The 25,968-nt window shown below is 37.1% G+C and overlaps 1 protein-coding gene across 2 annotated transcripts in view; it reads right to left on the reverse strand.

Annotated features, from left to right (window-relative positions):
- Positions 1–215: 215 nt before the first annotated feature.
- The window catches only part of SCRN3 (secernin 3), a 28,615-nt gene continuing 2,862 nt past the window's right edge, over positions 216–25,968 (reverse strand). Inside the window, exons 3-8 of one of the 2 annotated variants that reach the window (XM_036254179.1) lie at positions 24,434–24,615; positions 23,634–23,833; positions 20,075–20,287; positions 6,564–6,726; positions 4,405–4,585; positions 216–713 (exon numbers count right to left, since the gene is read on the reverse strand). In XM_036254179.1, coding sequence (XP_036110072.1) covers positions 543–713; positions 4,405–4,585; positions 6,564–6,726; positions 20,075–20,287; positions 23,634–23,833; positions 24,434–24,615 — 1,110 coding nt within the window. In that variant the 3' untranslated portion in view covers positions 216–542. Of the gene's footprint in view, positions 714–2,724; positions 2,900–4,404; positions 4,586–6,563; positions 6,727–20,074; positions 20,288–23,633; positions 23,834–24,433; positions 24,616–25,968 lie in introns of those variants that run through there. The other variant, XM_036254180.1, reaches the window with a different exon arrangement.

Here is a 25,968-nt window from a genome sequence, read left to right on the forward strand (position 1 = left end):
ATACATAATTATAATAAACATAAATCCATGCATTATTTTAAATACATTTTTATTGATTTTTTTTTTAAGAGAGAAAAATCGATATGAGAGAGAAACATTGATTGGCTGCCTCCTGCACGCCCCTACTGGGGATCGAGCCTGCAACCCAGGCATGTGCCCTGACCGGGAATCGAACAGGGACCTCTCAGTCCATGGGGTGACACTCAATCCACTGAGCCACAAAAGCCAGGCCCATGTATTATTTTAATGTTTCATGCTTTACGCAGAATTGAATATGTGTGATTTGTAAAAAGTTACTGTGGCTACAAAAAATATGACACAGGTCAGCACCTGGTATAACAATTGCTATCCCATGATATATGTGCCTAATTTCAATGTTATTTTAGTTCTCGATATTTCAGCAATTATATGCAGCTTTAATAGTCAAGCTATCACTTGAATGCTATTAAAGAATAATCATATCTGCTTGCACTAGGTTTATATCATTTCCCAAGGTAATTATTTCTGACTTTGAGGGAGATTACTGACCATTTATATGATCATTAAGAACTATTATTTGACTTATAAATCCGAATTTCATTTTTTGCACACTGAGGAAAAAGATTAACAATTTTATCCACATCAAGATGTTTGTTTTGAAGGATTGATTCCATCTCTTTGAATAGTTCTTTCTCCAGTTTCTTCATGTTGTCCAACATTGTTTTGGCTCTTTCCTGAACAATTAAAAAATAAAAATAAATAAACACACATGTCTGACCAAATTCCAACCAACTTCTACAGACAAAGTTTAATTCATTCTGGTTTCTACTTCTGGTTTGGTTCCTCTCCTCCTATTCTTTTTTATTTGTTTGTTTGTTTGTTTGTTTGTTTGTTTGTTTGAGAGAGAGAGGAAGGGAGGGAGGGAGAGATAAAAACATCGATGAGAGCCCTGGCCGGTTTGGCTCAGAGGTTGGAGCGTCGGCCTGCGGTACAGAGAGACCCGGGTTCGGTTCCCGCTAAGGGCATGTACCTCGGTTGCAGTTTGTCCCCGGCCCTGGTTGGTCATGCGGGTGGCAGCCACTCGATGTGTCCTTTCACATCGATGTTTCTCTCTCTCTCTCTTCCTCTCTCTCCCTCCCGTTCTATCTGAACAAAAAATGGAAAAATGTCCTCGGGGTGAGGATTAAAAAAAAAAAAAATAGATGAGAGAGAACATCAATTGGTCACCTCCTGCATGCCCCCCACTGGGGATCAGGCCCACAACCTGAGCATGTGCCCTGACCGGGAATCGAACCAGTGACCGCTTACTGCATGGGTCGACACTCAACCACTGAGCCACAGCGGCTGGGCCCCTCCTCCTTTTCTTTAGATACAAAAGGAATAAATAAAATTATTTTGGAAAAAATCATCACTCTAAGATTGAGTTAATTTATTAACCCCAAATTGTTAGTTATTTTTAGTAGAAAAGCAAGAATAATTATGTAGAATTAGTCTATAAACAAGAAACCTAAATAAATAACAGGGCAGTTGAAAATCTGATATTAATTATGTATGGGAATGCTGCTGAACTCTGAGGCTGAGATATTTTTTATTAATTTGGATCTTCTATATTTAAAAACAATATTATCAGATTAAACAAAGGAAACAGAACAGTAATGTTCAAGGGAAGGAGCATCGAAAAGGTAAGAAAGTGCCAGGCTGTTGTGGCTTGGAGGATTGAGCCATCGTCCCATGGACCGAGAAGTCCCGGACTGATTCCCTGTTGAACCCAACTCTTTGTCACGTCTACCCTCAAATTCTATTGTTTTTCTACTATTTTATGTTGTCAATATTTCATGAATAATTAAGAAAGGCCTAAAAGAGTAACAGCTTTTAAAGTTTTATTACTTAGAAAAATGTCAATCAGCAATTTAATTTAGTTGAATAAGTCTACAAAACTCACCTCCCAGAAACAGTATTGAGGGGAAAGGAAGCTGGCAACTCTAAGGAACTAACACCAGCGATTTGGGCAGTGGGGTGGCTGCTCAAGGAGGAGTGAGGGAGAATTCCTCCAGAGCAGACTCTCTTGAAATGTATCACTGAGAAACTGGAGAAAGGCAAGAAAAACTAGAGGACTCATCGTATTTCACAGTGCTGTGCTGAGGCTGGAGGCTGAACCACGCCCCAGGGGGTGGATGACACCTCTGGCCCAGTGGACTGGGCCCTAGTCAGCACACTGGACTCCTAGAACAAACCACTAGCCTCTCAGTCCATGCCACCAGGCTACAAAAAAAGTGTTTACACTGTAGGTCAGAAGTGAAAATAAACTGGGCCCAGCTAAAGCAAGAGTAGTGTCAAGAATTCATGCAAGCCCTGGCTGGTGTGGCTCAGCTGGTTGAGTGTTGTCCCACGCACCAAGAGGTCACCAGTTTGATTCCCAGGCAGGGCACATGCCTGGGTTGTCGGCTCAATCCCCGGTAGGGTTCATGCAGGAGGCAGCCAATCGATATTTATCTCTCACATCAATGTTTCTCCCTCTCCATTCCTTTCTCTCTAAAAAGTCAACGAAAACATTTAAAAAAGAAAAAAAAGAATTCATAGCAAATAAGAGGCCTGGACAGAGCTCTCTGCTTTAAGCATAAGCAAGATGGGGGTGGGGGAGGCATGGCAACTATGTAAACATACTACAAACAAAAGTAAATAAACAATTGCCCAGAGGAAAAGGCATTTAATTCATTTAATGTAGATAGAATGTAAATACATGTACCTTGATTAAGTAAGAGGAATTATAGGCAATAAAAATGAGGAATTGGTAGAGACAGGTGAGAAAATGTATAAAATGGCCAATCTTTTCCTTCATTGCAAGGAATCAGTTGATGGTTCTGTTACAAGCCTTTAGGTAGCCCATCTATTTCCTTCTAATCTTTTTTTTTTTTAATCTCTGAGGAAGAGAAAAGAGGGCAGAAGAGGTATGGATATTATAGAATTATATGTTTATCTATATCTATCTGCCCCCAAAAAATACATCTGCTTATTTCTGGGTGATGCATTAATCTTCTATAATGCTTCCATTTTAAAATAATAAGCATTTATTATTTTTTTTAAAAGCTCCAACTCAGCCCTGGCCGGTTTGGCTCAGCGGTTGGAGCATCGGCCTGCGGTACAGAGAGACCCGGGTTCGGTTCCCGCTAAGGGCACGTACCTCGGTTGCAGTTTGTCCCCGGCCCTGGTTGGTCGTGCGGGTGGCAGCCACTCGGTGTGTTCCTTTCACATCGATGTTTCTCTCTCTCTCTTTTCCTCTCTCTCCCTCCCGCTCTATCTGAACAAAAAATGGAAAAATGTCCTCGGGTGAGGATAAAAAATAAATAAATAAATAAATAAAAATAAAAGCTCCAACTCAGTCTTATTATTTTAAATTGATAAGGTCTTAAAGCACTTTCAATTAAAATTAAACTGAGACTGTATGCCTAAGAACATTATGTAAGAGGCCAGGTTAACTGCCCTTCAGTGGCTTTGTAATTTTTGATATGAGATACATACTAAGCAAGCTACTTAAACTCTCCATGTCTTAGATTCCTTATTGGTAATAGTATCTACCTCATGAAATATTTCATGTAATAGTATCATGGTGCTAGGTGTATAATAAGTGTTCAATAACAAGTAGCTATTGATATTATGTTTAATATACTATATATGTCTAAAAGATTCCCAACACATTCTTAACCATTATTTTTAACTAAAGATAAAAAATAATAGAGCTCTACCATAGTCTGAGCACCTGAACTATTTTTAAATCTATTTGTATATGAAGGAGGTAAAGGAAATTAAAATTCAAAATATGACCCTGGCCAATTTTTCTCAGTGGTTAGAGCATCAGCCTGTGGTCTGGAGAGACCTGGGTTCGGTTCCCACTAAGAGCATGTACCTCAGTTGTAGTTTGTCCTCTTTCCTGGTTGGGTCGTGCGGGAGGCAGCCACTCAATGTGTCCCTTTCACATCGATGTTTCTCTCTCTCTCTTCCTCTCTCTCCCTCCCACTCTCTCCCTCCCACTCTACCTGAACAAAAAATGGAAAAATGTCTTCGGGTGAGGATAACAACAACAACAAAAAACCCAAAATGGGTTGATTCACATTTTCAACTATTCTTTTTTTTTTTTTTTTTTATCCTCACCCTAGGATGTTTTTCCATTTTTTGTACAGATAGAATGGGAGGGAGAGAGAGGAAGGGAGAGAGAGTGAGAAACATCGACGTGAAGGGACACATCGAGTGGCTGCCACCTGCACGACCAACCAGGGCCGGGGACAAATTGCAACCGAGGTACGTGCCCTTAGCGGGAACTGAACCCGGGTCTCTCAGGACCACAGGCCGATGCTCTAACCACTGAGCAAAACTGGCCAGGGCTCAACTATTCTTAATGATAAAACATAGAATAGAATAGAACCATACCTCCTTATTATCTATTATTTCCAATGCTTGTTGATGCTCTTGGTAGAGTGGGTGTCTTCGGTCAGGCTTAATCTTAAAATGTGGCTTCTTTTTAACTGGATCTTCAAGTTCAAATGTAGGTGAACTGGTGTCCAATAGTTGTGAAATATTCGGCACAAATATGAAAGGCTTAAAAACAGATCTAGAAGAAAAATACTTTTATTAAATTGTCATGTAGTGATATAAAAATGTTCAACATTATTCTAAATTTTGTAAGGTTCCCGCTAGTTAGAAGTTTCTATTAATTTGTTATATACTAATGTGATCCTGTCATACCAGTTATAGCCATGCCTATCTTCCCCGCTATACTGGAATCTCCTTAGGGGCAGGGGATAACACTTTATTTAGCCTTGTGTTCTAATGAATTTGACAAAAGGCATGGCATATGAACAATGTCAAGTGAAATTATAGTTCATCAGACGATAAGAACAATTCTCTCTCTTTTTAATTCCTCACCTGAGGATATTTTTCTACTTGTTATCAGATAGAGTGGGAGGGAGGGAGAGAGAGAGACAGAGAGAAACATTAACGTCATAGAGTCACATCAACTGGTTGCCTCCAGCAAGACCGCACCAGGGGACAAACCACAACCAAGGTACATGCCCTTGACCGGAATCGAAACCGTGACTCATTGGTCTGCGGGCCAACACTCTAACTGCTGAGCCAAACCAGCCAGGGTGTAAGAACAATTCTCAGTGTTATAGATTAAGGATTAAGATTTTGGATTAAGCCCTGGCTGGTTTGGCTCATGGGTTAGAGTGTCAGCCCACAGACCTAAGAGCCTCGGGTTCAATTCCTGGTCAAGGGCATGCATCTGATTTGCAGGTTCGATCCACCACCCCGGTCAGGGTCCTGCAGGAGGCAACCAATTGATGTCTCTCACATCAGTGTTTGTTTCTCTCTCTTTCTCTCCCTCCCTCCCACTCTATCTGAACAAAAAATGGAAAAATGTCCTCAAGTGAGGATAAAAAAAAAAAAAGAAAATCAACAGCAGTATTGATAAGAGGTTTACAGGATTTTCTTGAAAAAAATGTTTAATGATATGAAAGAATATAACTGAAAGATAGCAAATATAAGATCATTCCTAACATATGTGCATTAAGTTTTGTGAGAGATACTAGGGACTTAAGTCAAGAGAGTCTATACAAATCCTACTAAACTTGAACTACAGATATTTTAAATTTTACATAGGTGTATTTTCTAGATATGAATGCATAAGCAACCATCTAAATCTGGCACACTATGTCATTTACTCTTTTTATTAACTCTGATTAATCATCTAATATTATAATACTGAAATCTGCATAAGAAAACCTAACTACTTTCTTTTCTTGACAATGTTAAATATACTTGGGGAAAAAGGATGTAGGGATGACTACATTATAAGAAACTATTAACACTTCTCCAACAAAAATGAGAATAGTGCCCTGGCCAGTTTGGCTTAGTGGTTAGAGTGTTGGCCTGCAGACCGAAGGGTCTAGGGTTTGATTCCCAGTCAAGGGCATGTACCTCAGTTGGAGGTTCAATCCCTGGCCCTGGTAGAGGTCGTTCGGGAGGCAACCAATAGATGTGCCTCTCTCATATCCTTTTTTTTCCCTCTCTCTCTCTCCTTCCCTTCCACTCTATCTAAAAATCAATGGAAAAATATCCTCAGGTGAGGATTAACAACCAAAAAAAAAAAAAAAATTAGGCCCAAGGTGGTTTGGCTCAGCAGTTAGAGCATCGGCCTGCGGACCAATAAATTGTGGGTTTAATCCAGTCAAGGGCACATACCTCGGTTGTGGTTCGTTCCAGCCCTGGTGGGTCATGTGACATGAAGGCGACCAGTCGATGGCTCTATGACATCGATGTTTCTCTCGGTCTCTCTCTCTCTCTCCCTCCTTCCCACTTTATCTAATGATAAGTAGAAAAATATCCTTGAGTGAGGAATAAAAAAAAAATTAGGACAGTTATGGCAATTATGCACATATGAAAATGGTGGATGAAAACTTGAACAAAAAATGCATCCAAATTTTTTTTTATTTGTGTAACAAAAATTTAACCTGACAAAATCATTACAGACTAAAGACTCTACCCTACTCCCAGACCCCTTGCTGGTTTATAGTATTTTGTGACTTTACCTCTCAGGATCAGGAGTCCCAGTAAAGAAGTGAATACAGGGAAGGTTGGAGTCTTGAGGTAAAATAGAAACCATGCTTGCAGTAGTCAGGAATTCTCCCTCCATATTAATGCCACTTGGTTTATCTCGAAGAATTTCCATCATTGTTTCAAAAGTTATGTTTCCTAGGGAAATGATTTTAAAACCATAAAGTATGCATATATTTGTAGGTTGATACCTTGCAAATATGAACTGCTTTCTCTACTGATAAAATATAAAATGAGATATTGGTCTAGGTATAAATTAAGAAATTGACTATAAACAAACCTTGTATTATAATTATGAAGTTAGACTCATTCCACTGTTGCAAGAAAGACATTTTTTAAAATATAAAATATACAGTCTCAAACCCATTATAGCAGGTAAAAACTATGTAACTGCCTTAAAAGAACACATCAATAATACAAAATAACATTCAATCTCACTGACCTTATAAAAATGTTTAAGGTGTATTTAGTTAGCAATGAATTGATGATATCAATATTATCTGAGTCTGTTCTGAAAACCAACTATTAAGAGAATATTGTGCTTAGTTTCCAATACTATTATTCAAGATGTTCTTTACAAAATAACAAATTATTTTTTCTGTAATAATTTCTGTGCCTGAAATTAATATTCTTATAGGAAAATGTGAATTGTAGTCTGAATAGGAATGGAGACATGTGCAAGACATCACTGGTAATGGAATTTGTATGTGCATAATTATGCTAGACTACAGATGTTTAAATGTCCATTGTATGTGATAAAAATACATAGTATTATATTTTTTCTTCTGCTTTAATATGTAACGTTTGATATTTTAAGGAGGATTTTTCTAAAAATATATATATTTTAGCCCTGGCCGGTTTGGCTCAGCGGTTGGAGCGTCGGCCTGCGGTACAGAGACCCAGGTTTGGTTCCCGCTTAGGGCACGTACCTCGGTTGCAGTTTGTCCCCGGCCCTGGTTGGTCATGCGGGTGGCAGCCACTCGATGTGTCCCTTCGCATCGATGTTTCTCTCTCTCTCTCTTCCTCTCTCTCCCTCCCGCTCTATCTGAACAAAAAATGTCCTCGGGTGAGGATTAAAAATAAAAAAATAAATAAAAATAAAAAAATAAAAAAAATAAAAATAAAAATATATATATTTTATCTCTTTAGCAAACACATGTCCATGGTTAAAAAAGATCCTCACAATTCCATATTTGGAAGGCATTAACACACACACACAAATTAAAAGCCTATCATACCTTCAGACAGCTCTGCTCCTTGACATACATATCCATAGTCCAAGATGCAGTTTGGGATCTAATTACATCATGAAAAGATGAATAATCTTAACCCTACACACAATGCAGTCTTCTAAAAGTAGCCAAAACATCATGTTCTCACATGTCATAATTCTCTTCTCTAAAATTCCTCATGAATCAAATTAGAACTCCTTCAAATGCAAGCTTACTACTAAGCTTAACTGAAATGACCTTTTCCTCTCCATCTATAGGCATTCCTGATCTTTCGTCTATATTGGTCCCAGCTCTGCCATTAGATTAAAAATTCTTTAAATACAAGAATGGAATTTTTCTCTGTTTACTTCTCATTAATTCAACAATATTTATTGAGCACCTCTTAATGCCAGAAACTGTTCTAGGCAATGAAGAGAAAGACAGATAAGCAGATAGACAGATACTGATAGATATAGATATAGATTTGCAGATTTGTGACTATAAAGTGAAAGTCCCCTGATCCAATTTCAATTGAGGTAACCAATTCTAAAAGAATCTTTCCTCAAGAGTTTTAGAACAGGTTTAAAAGCTTTCCTTTGAATAAATACAAGAAATTCTCCTTACCAGAAAAAAAATTGATACCAGAAGATAGCCACTTAAAGTAACACATTTAAAATAAAAATCAAAATTTCATGGTAAATACTGGAGGAAAAGAATGAAGTCTTTAAAATGAAACAAAAATATTACAAAAATAAGTTTGCATAAGCTTATAGTTAAAAAAATTTAGGTTAAAATTTTAGTATGTTAATTCATAGAACAAAGAAAGGATCAAATGTAATTTTCCCAACAAAATGGTAAGATAATATGACTTTATTATTTGACTATTGCAGCATGATCATAAAGATAATTTTTTTAAAGGCCAAAAGGGGGAGGGTATTGTAATACTATTTTTAAAATATATTTTGATTGATTTTTTTAGGGAGAAAGAGAGAGAAACATCGATGTGAGAGCAGATCACTGATAGCCTGCCTCCTGCATGTCCCCTACTAGGGATAGAGCCCAGCTGGATTCCTGGTCAGGGCACATGCCTGGGTTTTGGGCTCCAGCCCCAGTAGGGGGCGTGCAGAAGGCAGCCAATCCATGTTTCTCTCTCTCTCTCCCTTCCTCTCTCTCTAAAAAACCAATAAAAACATTTTTTTTTTAAAAAGAGACTGATCAACAAAAATGCTGACAGTAAAGTAGAAGAAAGGTAGTATTAAATAGGGAAAGATGTTTGAATGAGGACTAATTTTATAAATAGACAGTTTATTAATGATTATCTTTATGTTTAAGACTACTTTTTCTTCCCTACTCAACCCTTGTAACTTTGAGGCATCAGACTGAAAACTCAGATAAAATGGATATCCCTCCTTCCATTCATCACAGCTTTCTACAATCTTTGCTTCATTAACCAGCTATGTGAATAAAAAGCAGTCATTTTTTTAAGAAAGCACAACTCCCCAATGTTCTTATATAGCCAATTTTATATGTTTGTACAAAGTTTATATTTCTAAAAGTATAATTCTACTAGATTAAAATAGGGCACTGACATCATTACCTACCTGAAAACCCAAGAGAATAGATTTTAAAACTACAAAAACAATAGGGTATCGATAAGGTGTTCCATTAAGTAAATGAAAACACTCAACATTTTTCTCATAGATCAAAAACAACCAATTAGTAAGTTTAATTAGCAAAATATCCCATTCACATTACCAGCACACACACAAATATCTAGAGAAAAACTTCAAAGTCAATATGAAAATCTGTAATCTAAGCTCCTACCACAATAAACTAGAAAAAGAGCAAAATAAGCCCTAAGCAAGCCAGAGGAAGGAAATAAGAAACATAAAAGCACAAATCAATGAAATTTAAAGCAGAAATAGAGAAAAATCAATGAAACAAAAATCTGGTTCTTTGAAGAGATCAATAAAATTGACAAACCTCTAGAAGGACTAATAGAAAAAGAGAGAAGACACAAATTACAAAATTATCAATATCAGGAATAAAATAGGAGTATCATGACAGACCGTGCTGACGTTAAAAGCATAAGAGAATACTACAAACAACTCTATACGTACACATACACTGACAACCTTGAAAGAAAGGGACCAATTCTTTGAAAAGCACATGCTACCAAAACTCACTTAATATGAAACATAATTTAACTAGCCCAGTAACTTTTAAATAAATTGAATTTATAGTTTTACATTCCCAGGAAAGAAATCTCCAGGCCCAGGGGATTTCACTGAAGAAATTTATCAAACATTTAAGGAAGAATTAACTCCAATTCAGACAATCTCTTCCAAAAAATAGAGGGAAGTTCCTGACTCATTTTATGAGGCAAATATTACCCTAATACCAAAACCAAAAATGGTACAAACAAAACAAAGCAGTACAACAACAACAGACCTATATCTTTCGCTAATATAGATGCAAAACTCTCGATGAAATATTATCAATAGAACCCAGCAATATATACAAAAAGTATATACCATGACTAAGATGCAAGGTTGGTTCAATATTTGAAGATCAATGTAAACTAACATTTTTTTTTTTGGTATGCACCCCTAGCGGGAACCAAACCGGGGACTCTGGTCCGCTGGCTGACGCTCTAACCTCTGAGCAAAACTGGCCAGGGCTAAACTAACATATTAATAGAGGAAAGAAGAAAAAGAATCATATTAATTGAGGGAGTTCTGAAGATGGCGGCGCAGGTAAATGCAGTATCGCGTCCTCCCACAACCACATCAAAATTACAACAAAACTACAACACAACCATCATTCAGAACTGCCTGAAATCCAGCTGAATGGAAGTCCTACAACTACGGAATTAAAGCAGCAGCCACATCCAGACTGGTAGGAGGGGCAGGGGCAGAGGGGCTGGTCCTACACCCACGTGTGGCAGATAAAAATCAGGAGGACAGCTCAGCTGGGAAGGTCCTCCCTGAGGAGTGAGGGGTCCCCGTCCCACACCAGGCCCCCAGCTCAGGGTCTCAGTGCCAGGAAGAGAATCCCCATAACTTCTGGCTGGAAAACCAGCAGGAACTGAGGCTCAGGGAGGCTGCGGCTGCGGAAGCCCAGGCAGTTTCTCTTAAAGGGCCCGCGCACAGACTTACTCATACCCGCTCCCTCTGAGCTCCAAGGGAAGGCAGCCTGATGGGCACCAGAGAACAGGAAAGAATTGAGCTGTTTGGCCTCCGGATGAGGGCTGGAGGGGCAGCTTTCTCCTGAACAGACGTGCTGGTGGAGGCCATTTTTCCTTTGGTGAGCCCTTCCCCCACAGGGCAGGCAGACAGCCACCATATCTGGGATTCCAGCAACCTGGCTCACACTTTTGGCCCCGCCCTGGTGATTCCCTGAGGCCCCGCCCCACCCAACTTTTGGGCCCACCCAAGCTGTTTCCAAAGGCTTTACCATAGAATTGGCCTGTCTTGGATCCTGATTCAGAGTTTCCTAAAATCTCTCAAACAAGCAGCATCTGGTACCTGAGCCCACCAGTGCACCTGGCACTATCAGGCCAGTGGACACCCTGTGTCAACACAGACCAGTGCACTGTAGTAGAGCTGTCAAAGTGCCGGTTGCCGCAAACAGCAGGAGCCCAGCACCATCCCCCACAGTAGCAGCCCAATCAGAGTTGAGATATACCCCCAGAAACAGAGGCTGGAGAGCAGACATCCATCCCCAGGCAACATAAGCACAGACCAGCAGCAGAGAACTATCCCCCCACACACACACAAAAAAAGAACTACAACAAAGGCTAAGCAGGAGCTGAGCCCCACTGGCCAGCAGCACTCCCCAGCCACCAGTGGTGGGACCAGGGGCTCCACAGGGCCCTGTGCAACCTAGCGGCCCACGAGAGCGGTAAGGAGCCGGGGCTCGAGAGAAACCAGTCTCAGCGAGCCCATACCTCTCGTTAAGTGACCCTAAGCCTGGCACTAGAAGCAGCCAGCCTTGGTTCACAACTTGGCTTTTCCTGGACACCTCCAAGCCCAGCACAAGAAGTAGCCATCTGCAGATCACTTAGCTTATACCTGATGGCCCTGGGTATAACACCAAGCAGTGGCTGACCTTGCCCCAGAGCCAGCACACCCAGTGGACAGCTACAGACCACATCAAAACACCACCATCCAACCACCTCCACAAGTGACGCACTCAATTAGTGGACTCAGTGGGTACCAGAGCCCTGCAGAAGTAAGTCTTGCTCTGTGTGGTGGGCCCCTACACAGCTCATCCTCCAAGGTAGCGCCTCGTGGGCACAGCCAGTCCTTGCAGCTGACCAGCCTGAGTAAACCCCTCCCACTCATGTACCAACAGCAATTAAGACTCAATTACAAGGGAAGGGTGTACAGTCTACACTAGGGGTGCACAGCGAGGGCCCAGCTGAGGTGATCAGGGAGACTGTGCCACTAGATCCTACAGGACACCTACAACAGTAGGCCACCCTACGAAGCCTAGGAGGCATAGAAACTCTGCCTAATACATAGAAACAATCACAGGGAAGTGGCCAAAATAAGAAGACAAAGAAACATATCCCAAATGAAAGAAAAGAACAAAACTCTAGGAAAAGAACTAAACAAAATGGAGATAAGCAATCTAACAAATGCAGAGTTCAGAACACAGGTTATAAGGTTGCTCAGGGAACTTGGTGAGATATACAAGGGACTTAGTGAGACCTTCAGGGAACTTAATGAGACTTCTGAGGAACTTAGTGAGAACATCAACAATATAAAAAAGGGCCAGTCAGAAATGAAGGAGGCACTAATTGAAATAAAGAATAATTTAGAGGCAATCAATAGTAGAGTGGGTAAAGCCAAGAAGCAAACCATTGATTTGGAATATAAGGAAGCTGAAAACACCCAACTAGAACAGCAAAAAGAAAAAAGAATCCAAAAAAATGAGGATAGTGTAAGGAGCCTCTGGGACAACTTCAAGTGTGCCAACATTTGCATCATAGGGATGCCTGAAGGAGAAGAGAGAGAGCAGGAAATTGAAAAACTATTTGAAACAATAACGACAGAAAACTTCCCTAACTTGATGAAGGAAACAGATATACAAGTTCAGGAAGCACAGAGAGTCCCAAACAAGTTGAACCCAAAGAGGTCCACACCAAAACACATCATCATCAAAATGCAAAAGGTTCAAGACAAAGAGAGAATCTTAAAAGCAGCAAGAGAAAAGCAGTTAGTTACCTACAAGGGAGTTCCCATAAGGCTGTCAGCTGATTTCTCAAAAGAAACTTTGCAGGCCAGAAGGGAGTGGCAAGAGATATTCAAGGTGATGAAAAGCAATGACCTACAACCAAGATTACTCTATCCTGCAAAGCTGTCATTTAGAATCCATGGCCATATCAAGAGTTTCCCAGACAAGAAAAAGCTAAAGGAATTCATCACCACCAAACCATAATTATATGAAATGTTGAAGGGTCTTCCTGAATGCAAAGAAGAACAAAAATATGAACAATAAAATGGCAATTAATACATGTCTATCAACAATTGAATCCACAAACAAAATGAGCAAGGAGAACAGAAACAGACTCACAGGTACAGAGAACTTTTTGTTGCTTGCCAAATGGGTGGGGGCTGGGAGTGTGGGTGAAAAAGATGAAGGAATTAAGAAGTACAAATTGGTTGTTAGACTGATGAACCTCAAAGGGAAGAGGGAGGGAGGGTGGGATAAGATAAACCAAAGAACTTCTATGCATATATGCACAACCAATGGACACTGACAATAGTGTGGGGAAGGCAATAGGGAGCGGGAATGGGGAGGAGGGGGTCAATGGGGAAAAAAGGGAGAAACATCTGTAATACATTCAACAATAAATATGAGATTTTTTTTTTTAAAAGAATCATATTAATTGACACACAAAAAAGCACTAGATAAACTCCAATATCTATTCATGATAACAAGGAAACAAACAAGGAATAGAGAGGAACTTCTTCAACTAAATAAATGCATCTACAGAAAGCTACAGCCAACAATATTCTTAATGGTAAAAGACTAAATGCTTTCCCTCTAAGACTTGGAAAAAGGCAAGAATGCCTGCTCTCACCATTCTTATTTAGTATATTACTAGAAGTCCCAGCGAGTGCAATAAGGCAAGGGGGCAAAATAGCACACAGTTTGGAAAGGAAGAACTAAAACTGTCTCTATTTGCAGAGGACATGATTATCTACTTAGAAAATCCCAAGGAATCTGAAAACCAACAACAACGAAAACTCTAGAATTAAGTTAGTTTAGCGAGGTCACAGAATATAAAATCAACATACAAAAAAAAAAAATTTTAACAATTTGAAATTTTGAATAACATCCTCATTAAGGAACAATTTCTTTAAGCTTTATAGAAGAGAACTAGAGACAATGTTATTTGTTTAAATTGAGATTCGAAATATTGTAAGTCCAACAGCCCTTCTAGAATCTATTCTAAAGAAATAATTTGAGCCCTGGCCGGTTTGGCTCAGTGGTTAGAGGATCGGCCTGCAGTCCAGAGAGACCCGGGTTCGGTTCCCACTAAGGGCATCTACCTCGGTTGCAGTTTGTCCCCGGCCCTGGTTGGTTGTGCGGGTAGCAGCCACTCGATGTGTCCCTTTCACGTTGATGTTTCTCTCTCTCTCTCTCTTCCTCTCTCTCCCTCCCACTCTATCTGTACAAAAAAATGGAAAAATGTACTCGGATGAGGATTAAAAAAAAAAAAAAAAAAAAAAAGAGAGAAGAAATCATTTGAAATGCTGAAAAAACTTAATGAACAAAGATGTTCACTGCAACATAATTTACAGTGGAAAAAAACGGAAACAATTAAATGGCAAGCAATAAGGTATTATTTAAACTGTGTTGTTTTATTTTTTAATACTTATTTTTATGATTTTAGAGAGAGAGGAAAGGAGAGGGAGAGACAAAAACATGGATTGACTGTCTCCTGCACACCCCCTACTGGGGATCTAGCCCATAGTCCAGGCATGTGCCCCAACCAGGAATAGAACCTGTGACCTTTTACCTGTGACCCTGGGACAACGCTCCAACTGGGCCATGCCAGCCAGGGCAGCAATAAAGTATTTTTAGTTAAGGTATTTATATTTTTAGACATAATGCTATTGCCCACTTACTAGACCACACTATAATGTAAACATAGCTTTTATATGCACTGGGAAACCAAATATTGGTGTGATTTTGTTGTGATATTCACTTTCTTGTGGTGGTATGGAATCAAACTGCAATATCTCCGAGTTGTGCCTATAACAATAATTAACGTAGTAGATCCATACTGTAACAAGAATCGTTTTTTTCTTTTTAAACATATTATTTTCCCATCAAATATTTTCAAATACTTTATATGAAAGTGTTTAATTATTGCATTAAAATTAGATCTAAAGAAACAAATAACTTTCATTTAACACAGTTGGTTGGCCACAATTATTTGTTTCCTCTCTCCCAAACCTTACTACAATGACAGTAAAGGAATAAAAAATGAAATAACTCACAAAGACAAAGAGAGCATGAAAAGCAAGAATTTCCCTTATTCCCATGATATATGGAAATAATAAAAGAAAAAGGCTTACATCAAGTCCATACTCAAATCCTCACCTGAGGATAATTTTCCATTGACTTTTAGATGGAGTGAGAGGGATAAAGGGGGAGAGAGAGAAAGAGAGAATCATCTATGTGAGAGAGACACATGGATTGATTGCTTCCTGCATGACCCTGGCAGGGGCTGGGATTGAACCTGCAACCAAGATACATGCCCTTGACTGGTAATCGAACCCGTGACTCTTCAGTCTGCAGGCCAACACTCTAACCACCGAGCCAAACAGACCAGGGTTCAAATTGTGATTGTTTGACATTGCAAGTTAAAATAAAATTCACTTTCATATAAAATAATCTAATGTTCCACCCTTAGTCAATCATGTAAGCTACCAACTTTTTTGTTTGTTTTTTTTATTGATCTCAGAGAGAGTAAGGGAGGGAGAGAAAGAGAGAGAGAAACATCCATCAGTTGCCTCCTATATGAGCCCTGACTGAGGATTGAGCCTGCAACCTGGGTATGTGCCCTGACCAGGAATCTAACATGCCACCTTCTGGTGTAGGGGACGATGCTCCAACTAACTGAGCCACACCGGCCATGGCCAACTCTTTTAAGTTAATAGAAAAATTTCAGTTTCTACATAGTATAACTATAACTTCAAATTCAAGAAAAATAACTTATAAATAACTTGTTATAGGAGTAAAATCTTTCTATTAATTTGAAGAAAATGCAGGAGGTAAAAAAAGTGCATATGAAACCAAGCCTTAATATTAAAACTAAACAATAAAGCAAAAACCTACCATACATACCTATCAGACAGATAGCTTCTGCACCTAGTGAGATTTTAAAACGATTCAAATCTAAATTCCTATAAATGACAAGTTTTAATGAAAACAGTGTCAGAACCATAACACTGCAATAATATAGCTGTTATGAAAATGTTTCCTGTATTCAAAACCTACAATTCTCAAAATGAAAGGAGGATTTACATGATCACTTGAGTAGAATGGCTATAAGTAATCCACTAGCAAGCATTGAATAAGTACTGAGACTGCAGTGGCAGGGTTCACTCGAATGAATGCAAAACACAGGGTGCAATTTCTTTGCAATTTAAACTGGTTATTTAAAATACAGGAGTGAATATAGATACAATTTGGATATACATGCAGCACAGTTAATAGCTATCAGACAGGGAGCGTTGGAAATAAGAGAGGTAAGCTCCTCCATCTAGAAAAATCATAGGAAAAAATTAACCATAATGTACTAGTAGACAATTTTACTGGAAAGACATTTATTCTTTTGGCAAAGCACAGAAAGCTGGATGAACTACAAACTTGGGAGGAAAAGTAAGTTTCATGTGAGGTGCACTGATTACTACAATCATATATGCATTTCAAATATATTACTCAATTATTTTGTAGTGAAATAAAACAGAATCAATTATTATGATGCAGTTAAAATTAATTTATAATTGTTTATTTTTTCTTCCTTTGTTTAATTACCATAAACCTTAGGATTCTTAACATTTTCCTCTCCACTTTAGTTATGTGTTGTTGTTTTTCATTTTTTAAGAAGGCCTGCTAATTTTATATCCTGAGGATTTCAATTTATTGCCAAGAAATATACAACAGTAATCTTTGTTAAACTATCTGCAATTATAATTTAATTCATTCCTTTTTAGATTTAAGCAAAAACATTAAGTACACATAACTACTAGAGCAAGACTAGGTGCTGAGAGAAATATAAAGACAAGTAAGAGAGTCCATTTTTTTCCATTTCATAGAGGAGATAAATGAAGAGCACAGTTTCATAATTTGTAAAATGAAGATAATACCTACTTCACACGTTGCTTCAAGATGATAATGTAACCACTTAGCACAGTGTCTAGTCCTTGATGTGCTTTTAATAAATGGAAGTAGGTGTAGCTGCAACTGCTACTCCTGTATCTACTTTTACAATAATAAGTCTAAAGTTAAAATCCTTAGAATAATATATTTTAGTGTTTTCTACATACCCATCCACATGAGAAAAAGATAGTTTTTATATCCTATTTATAAAATAATAAACTAGCATTAAGAAACTTTATAGAAAAATTTTCAAATGATAAGACATTCTTTTGGAAATTAAAATATAAGTAAGATATTAAGTACTTTGAAAACAATGATGTTAAGATAGTCTGAAAACATTGTTATAAATTTTTTTCCTGCCATACCAAATAACTAACATATCATTAATTTGTTTAATGAATTCCTGGGAAGCAAATATCAATCATTGACTGATCTACCCCTCAGTAGTTGCTTTCTGATTGACTTATAGAACTATATAATACTTCAAGTGAAGGAGGATATATCACATTTTTTTATTAGTAGACTGATCCTTTTAGCAGTTATCTGCCACCCAGTAATCTTCTTAAATAACAGTTACTTTTCTGGAATTATTTGGAAACAAAAGGACAAAGGTACATTAGAAATTATTTTTTAAGAGTTAGTAGTAACTGAATATAAAAATTGGAAAAGAGCCCTGGCCAGTTTGGCTCAGCGGTTGGAGCATCAGCCTGTGGACCAGAGAGTCCCGGGTTCGGTTCCCACTAGGGGCACGTACCAAAAAAAAAATGTAAAAAAAAAAAAAATTGGAAAAGATATACTAATAAACAGGCAATTTATTTAAAAAGGACAAAGTTTCAATATGCATAAGAATATGTCTAATTGTGCTAAAAAGAGGAATATATTTTTAAATAGCATTCCCTTTCTTCCTACAAAATTATCAAGGTTGAACAAAAATGATATTCTATATTGTTAAGTGTATTAGAAAATGGACATTTAAACACTGCTGGTGGAAATTTAAATGATGGCACTTTTCTGGTCGTCATTCCGGCTATGTTTGAAAGCCTTAAAACATGTATATGCTCTGGGCCCACATTCTATTTCTATAAACTTATTTTAGGAAAGTAATTATGGATGTGAGGCATTATATATAAGCTATAAATTTCAGTAGTGAAAAACTAAAAACAACCGAAATAACAGGAACTTTGTTAACTAAAGTATGATTTTTACAATCAGTATTTATTATATAATGGTTAAAATACAACCATATGGAGATAAACAAGATATGAAAAGAATAGAATTCTATGCATCTGTCTAAAAACTGAGAAAGTTCTGTATGTATTAAAATAGAATAATTTACATTGCATATTGCTAAAGAAAAGTTATGTGCATAAAAGTGTACGGCATGCTACTGTGTCTGTAAAAAAATGAGAGAAAAAAAGAATACATATACATACTTGTTGCATTAAGCATACATCATCTCTGGGAGAATAATATGGAATTGCCTCTGGGAAAAATAACTGAATAACTAGGGACACAGTAAGAGAGAGACTTCACTGTATACTCTTATGCACCTCTGAATTTTGAATCATGTGAATATATTTATTTTTACATGTAAAATAATGTCATAGAATATTAAATGACATGGAAGAGAGTTCTACTTTAATTTGGCTGAGTATGCTCTATCAGACCAACCCTCCCTTACATGCCTATAAACTCAGTATAAAATGCAAAAAATTAACTACCTCAAGGCTCTTCAGAGTGAACAAAAGCAGAAACATTCTGAAGGGTAGGTGACATTTGGACGATGATATAATGCACAGGGTAAGTTTCCCTTTCTCTGTTACAGTGTTAGCCTGTGCAAAGCCCACAGTCAATACTGTGCGATACTGGGCAGGTAGCAATAGAAAATTTAGTCTTTGTGGCCTAAAGAAACAGAGGTCAATCATAGACACTAGGAAAAGAAGAGGGAATACCATAAAGGTGAGAGTTAAAGAGAAGAACCACTAAATTCTGTGTAAAAAAAAAACTCTGCCCAAATCTCCAGCTAATTTGTGTGTGGCATATCAGCTAAAGGTAGAAGAACTTAACTGAAATTTGAGCTGCCGACCATGGGATAGTTTGTAGGTTGAGTACAAACAATTAAATTGTCTGTTAAATCAAGAGTTATTTCTTCCCTGGCCAGTGTGGGTCAGTTGGTTGGGTGTCATCCCAGGTGCCAAAGGTTGCTGGTTGGATTCCCAGTCAGGGCACATGCCTGGAGTTGCAGGATCCATCCCTGGTATGGGGCACACAGGAGGAAGCCAACTGATATTTCATTCTCACGTTGATGTTTCTCTCTCCCTCTCCCTTCTTCTCTCTCTAAAAACCAATAAAAAACTCTCTTTTAAAAAAGAGTTATTTTTGCTTAGGTGAATTTTGGTGGTTGGTGGCATTCAAGGAATTGGTTCATGTTCTCTACATTATTGAATACACTTAGGAGCTATTTGTAGTATTCCCCTATTATCCTCCTAATGTCTGAGGGATCTATAATGATCTCTCTTTTCCTGACATATAATTTGCGTCTTTTTTGAACAACAAAGAAAAAAAAAAAGAGAGAAAGAACTCATGGACATGGACAACAGTGTGGTGATTGTTGGAGAGGGGTGGGAAGAGGGCACAGAGGGAATAAATAGTGACAGAAAAAATAAAATAAAAAAGAATGATTACCCTCTCATAACTATAAAACACTTCATTCATCTTAAAAAATAGCTTACAATATCACAATGTTTTTAGTTTAAATAAAACTACATCTTTACTAAGAATAATTCCTCGAAAACATATTTTATCATACCCATATTATATCTACCAAAATAAAATTTTTCAATTTGATATTATTTAAATGATAAAATTACCTTTGTGTTTATTCAGAAGTTTGTAGCCTTCACAGTATCTGCCTGGTGAGACCGTCATCTTGGTTGTGTCAATATAAGAATATGTTGCTGCAAAATCAAACTCCTTTTTACCATCCCACCAACCTTTCTGCTTAGCATAGTTTCTCATGTCTGGATGTTCCCGATCAATCTTGGTCGTTATAGAAAGCTGATTAGAAATATTACGAACTCCCTCTGTTTTCAAAGAAGAAGAAGTGAAGGGAGGAAAAAAAGTGATATTTAACATAATGTACCGATCTGCACATTATGATTCTTCATCACTATTTAAATGTAAATATAGACTTCCAAATTTTGCACCATATGCATCTATTTATCAAATAGATAAATAAATTACTTTCTAAATTAAACTTTTTATTTTGACATATAGATTCACATGCAGTTGAAAGAAGTGATAAACAGATCCTATGTATACTTTACCCAGTTCCCCTCAATAGGAACATCTTGTATAATATTACAACCAAAATACTGGTATTGATATAGTCAAGATATAGAATATTTTCATCACCAAAGGATCACTTAAATTGCCCTTTTATAGCCACACTCACTTGTCTCCCACACCCAGCTCCTCATTAACCCCAGGCAACCACTAACTGTTATCCATTTCTACAACTGTCACTTAAGAATGTTATATAAATAGAGTCATACAGTATATAACCTTTTGGCTTTTTTTCATTCAGTATAATTCTCTAAAAATTTATTCAAGTTATTACATGTATTAACAATTCACTGCTTTTTATTGATGAGTGGTATTTTATAGTATGTATGTATATATGGCAGTTTGTTTAGCCATTCACAAGGTAAAGGACATCTGTTTTGGGCTGTCATGGAAAAAGATGCTGTAAATATTCAAGTACAGGCTCTTGTGTGAATATAAGTTTTTACTTCTCTGGGACAAATGCACAATATTGCATTTGCAAGGTTTAATGGTAGTTTCATGTTTGGATTTTTTTTTATCCTCACCTGAGGACATTTTTCGATTGTTGTTCAGATAGAGTGGGAGGGAGAGAGAAAGAGAGAGAGAAACATCGATGTGAAAGGGATACATCAAGTGGCCACTTCCTGCACAACCCCAACTGGGGCCAGGAACAAACTGCAGCCGAGGTACGTGCCCTTAGCAGGAACTGAACCTGGGTCTCTCTGGACCATGGACAGAGGCTCTAACAACTGAGCAAGACTGGCCAGGGCTCATGTTTGGATTTTTTTAAACTGCCAAACTGTTATCCAGAGTAGCTGTATATTCTTACCATCAATGTATTAGTGATCTAGTTTCCATAGTCTCACCAGCATTTGGTGCTATTATTTTTTTTCCTTCATTGATTTTAGAGAGAGAGGAAAGGAGAGGGAGAGAGACAGAAACAGCGATGAGATAGAATATCGATTGGCCGTCTCCTGCATGTCCCCCAACTGGGGATTGGGCCCACAACCTGGGCATGTGTCCTGACCGGGAATTGAACCAGCAACCTCTTGGTGCATGTGTTGACCAGACATGGTGGTGTCATTTTTAATTTTAGCCATTCTGATAGAGGTATAGTAATATCTCATTGTGATTTTAGTTCGCCTTTCCCTAATAGTTAATGATGTTGAACATCATTTCATGTGCTTTTTTGACATCTGTATGTCCCTTTAGATAAAATGTCTCCATGTCTTTTGCCCATGTTTCTAATTAGATTGTTTTTTTACTGTTGGGTTTTGAGAATTCTTTATATTTTTTAGATATTATTTTTTTATGTGAATTTGTTTTTTTAAATAGTTCACAAACAAGTTTAGAACAGAAACAGGCTTCCAAAAATATCATGTCACTAAGATATAAACAAAATGTTCATCTAAAATACAAATAGAAGAAACAATAAAAGCCTGTGCTAGCCCAGCCGGTGTGGCTCAGTTAGTTGAACACTGTCCCATTCACCAAGAGGTTATTGGTTGGATTCCCAGTCAGAGCACAAGACCACGTTGCAGGTTCCATTCCCAGTAGGGGGCGTGTAGGAGGCAGATGATGGATGTTTCGTTCTCTCCCTCTTCCTTCCTCTATCTCTAAAATCAGTGAAAACATTAAAAAAAAACAAAAAAAAAAAAACAAGCTTTGCTAAAGAGAACAAAATAAATGAAATATATCATGATAAATGAAAATTGATAATGTTTTAAGATGGATTTAGAATGATAGTCTGCCAAGTAGAAATCAATTAAATTATCCTAATGCAGTCATACTTGATATAGTCTCACTATAAAAACTAGACAAGTCATGATAGAACAAATACAGAAAAGAGAAATTTTCCATTTAATAGCTAATTGCCTATAGTTTAACTCTTTAATTCTTAGGGTCATTTAGTAAGGAAGAGAAACCAGTTGGCAAAGTTAATCTATAGCTGGATAATTAGACCCAATGATGGTGTTCATATTGGATAGCTAGCTGGGTCTACTATCTTTTTCAAAATAATATTTACTCATTTCTCTCTTCCAAGTGGCACATTTAATAAAATAAAAAGTGCTTAATGGTACAATAGGCCAATTATCACAATAAGAAAAATAGTCTAAATTCAATTATATGTATTGATTTTTTTACTGTTGTATTAAACATACATGCAAAATGTAAAAGATCCATCAAAACAACTGGCAATGACCTTTCATGAAATATAACATCCAAATTCTCCAAAACTTGAGGATACCTTCATGAAGCCTTTCTGAACTCCTCTGGCTCACAATGCCTTTTACTTTCTCTTAGTGTTTACAGCATTAATATGTCTGTACCATTAATGCAACATTTAATATTTTCACATGTGTATCTTATCTCCCTTGTAAAACCACAAGATCCAGGAGATAAGTACACAAAAAGTAGGTAATCATGCTTGAACACAAGAATGTACTCTAGTGAAAGAACATTGAACTAAGATTCAGAATCAAAAGATTTAAATTCTAAGTCCTTCACTCACTGCCTTGAGTACTTCCAATATCTGGATTTTCTCACTTGAAAAATGAGAGGAAAGTATGATCACAAAGAAACCATGGAAAACAAAACAAAGCATTCTAAAACAATGAAATTGTGTTATTTTACTATGATACCAATTTTTGAATGCTTTACTATTGTATCAACACATTCTTTCCAACCACTAACCTACAGACATCCATCCCTACCCCACCACCACTCCCCTTTTTCACCGCCATACCCACACATGATAAAATTTGGGAGTTCAGCCTAAAGTTAAAAGAGAAAGAAATAGTAAGGGATTGTTAAAAGTGGAAAAGCACTGTAAGGCAGCCAAGAGCTACTGTACAGAAAATATATACAGGTTATTTAAAATTTATATCACATATGTGAAAAAGAGATAACACCACCTTTTTCTCCTTTTCAAGAAAGCTCTTTATAGTGCTCTCTCATTGTATGCTCTTTAAAATTTTTTCATTTCCCCTGTAGTTCAACCCTTCATTGCACTGAATTATAAGTCTTGAAAGACAATCACACACAATGTCTACAATTAAAGGAATTTTATTAATTGTATAACAAATAATGAAAAGTTGTCCATACCGTGTACTTTTTCTGCCGCCCAGTACTTTCCTGCAGTCTCCAGAATCCAGGCTTCATTTCTATCAGCTATCAGGAAACTGTTGTGGTAGCTAAATGCCATACCACCCTCTGAACAATTTCCACCCTGGCCATATTTTTCTAATAAATCAACAATGACATCAAGGGCTTTTTCAGCTGTATCAGCTCTTTCAAGGCCCAATCTAAAATAAAAATATTAAAGTTCTCAGATTAAAATAAATTTCCATTATTTTGCTTAAATAATTTCATGCACATGAGATTTTATGTTTATAGTCAAAGTAAAAATTTCTTCAAGTTAACAGATAAACTGAAAACTTCAGTTTTCAGAAAACAGATAAACTGAAACCCAACTTCAAAATGATTCCTCCTGAAGTCAATTTGGAATTAAAAACAAAGATTTGAAGTCAAATAGATCAATGTTCAAATTTCCACTTGGTAATTTACTGTCAAATTACTTTATCTCTGACCCTCAGATATCACATATGTAAATAAGGATAATAACATATGTCCATGAGGTTACTGTGAGAATTTGTTATGGTCTGATAAAATATGTTAGATACTTCCAATAAATCATGATTATCAACTTTTAGCCTGTACCAGTTAATGATATTTGAGGGTCTTTACACTGCATGCCAGTACTTTAAAGCATTTTTTTACACAAACTATAAAGTATCAAAGTCCAAAAAATAAAAAATATATAAAAATAAAATATGGAAGAGTTACATCAAAATTTAAAATTTAGACAAGTTCTATAGTGCAAAAAAAACAAACAGGAGAATAACCTGACAAGGTCCATGCCCAGTAGTGCCTCTTTGTCACAAACTTCTTCTCTTCCCCAAACAGCTTCATTCCCAATGCAAACTCCATGCTCATTGGCTCCCATTTCTGCTCCCCATAACCAAGCTGGGCGACTGAGAACAACAGCATATGTTTCACGAACTTGATCAATTTCTATGTAAGTACACTGTAAAGAAAATCATAGCAGCAACCATAAATTAAAACCAAAAAATAAAAGTAGTCCAAGTCCAGAATCTTAAAAATAAATCAGAAAACATGACCATTATGAAAGAGATAAATGAGGTATAACTAAATTGAAATTTTCAATAATAAAGGCATTACCCATATTCAGAATTGACTCTGAAGCATGTATTCATTCAAATATTTGCTGAGCATCTCCTATTATAAAGCTTTGCTAAGAGATGAATCAGATACAGATCTTGCTTTCAAGAAATTAAGACTTGTACATTAACTAAGATACAACAAAAATAGGGGGCCATGAAAAAAAATGAAGCTGAGGAACTAACTCAAGCTCAGGAGGGAGATGGTTTCTAATTGTGAAAACTTGAAAAATTTTGTAAAGGAAGATGTATATGAGTTGAAGATTAAGGAAGTAACTGTCGATCTTAATGTCCAATATTTCTTGGTTAGTGATATAAGTCCCATATAGTAGCCCTTATACACAGGGTATTGCCATAGAAGCCCATCCACCTGGTATGTCTGCAGCAGTGAAAATAATGAGAACTACCAGTTTATAAGATATGCTAGACTTACATATAAAGAGACAAAAGTGTAAATGGACCCAAATAAATAATAGTCACAGCAAAAGAAAAACTGGTCTCATATACAGAATACAAATAGCATTTAATATATTTTAGTATCAGAATATCAATGAAATCTAAAAAATAAATGTTAGGCCCTGGCCGGTTTGGCTCAGTGGTTGGAGCATCGGCCTGCGGACCAGAGAGTCCTGAGTTCAGTTCCCGCTAGGGGCACGTACCAAAATAAATAAATAAATGTTAGCTATTGAAGCACAATGTAAAACTTTTACTTGCTAAATTGATTTTTTAATAAAAAATTTAAAGAATACTTTAATTGATCTGTATTTTACCAAATGACTACATAAAATTCATGTTGATAGTGTTATCACTGAGCCAAAAAAAAAATTTTTTTATTCCCAGATAATAAAACTGTTATTTCAGAATCTGGAATGACTTTTCCTATTCTGCACCAATAAAATTCCTTTTTGTCCATCAAATTCCAGCTGAAAACCCAACTCCAGGTGAAGCTTTCCTTCATCCCTAGTGTGGATAAACTCTTCCTTCTCCGCTGCTGTCACAGCTTGATGCTCTTAAATTTCACATTTAGAACATTTTACTTTATAGTGCGGTTAGCTGCATATGCATTCGATCCCTCTACTGAATTCTAAGCTTGACAGCAGGTTTTAAACCCCTGCCTCACATAACAGGCTTACATATAATAAGCATTCAAAAATTTTATCTTTTAACAATTATTATTATCATTATTATTATTATTGTCT

The sequence above is a fragment of the Molossus molossus genome, unplaced genomic scaffold (genome assembly GCF_014108415.1).
Source record: "Molossus molossus isolate mMolMol1 unplaced genomic scaffold, mMolMol1.p scaffold_m16_p_11, whole genome shotgun sequence".
NCBI classification, from domain to species: Eukaryota; Metazoa; Chordata; class Mammalia; order Chiroptera; family Molossidae; genus Molossus; species Molossus molossus.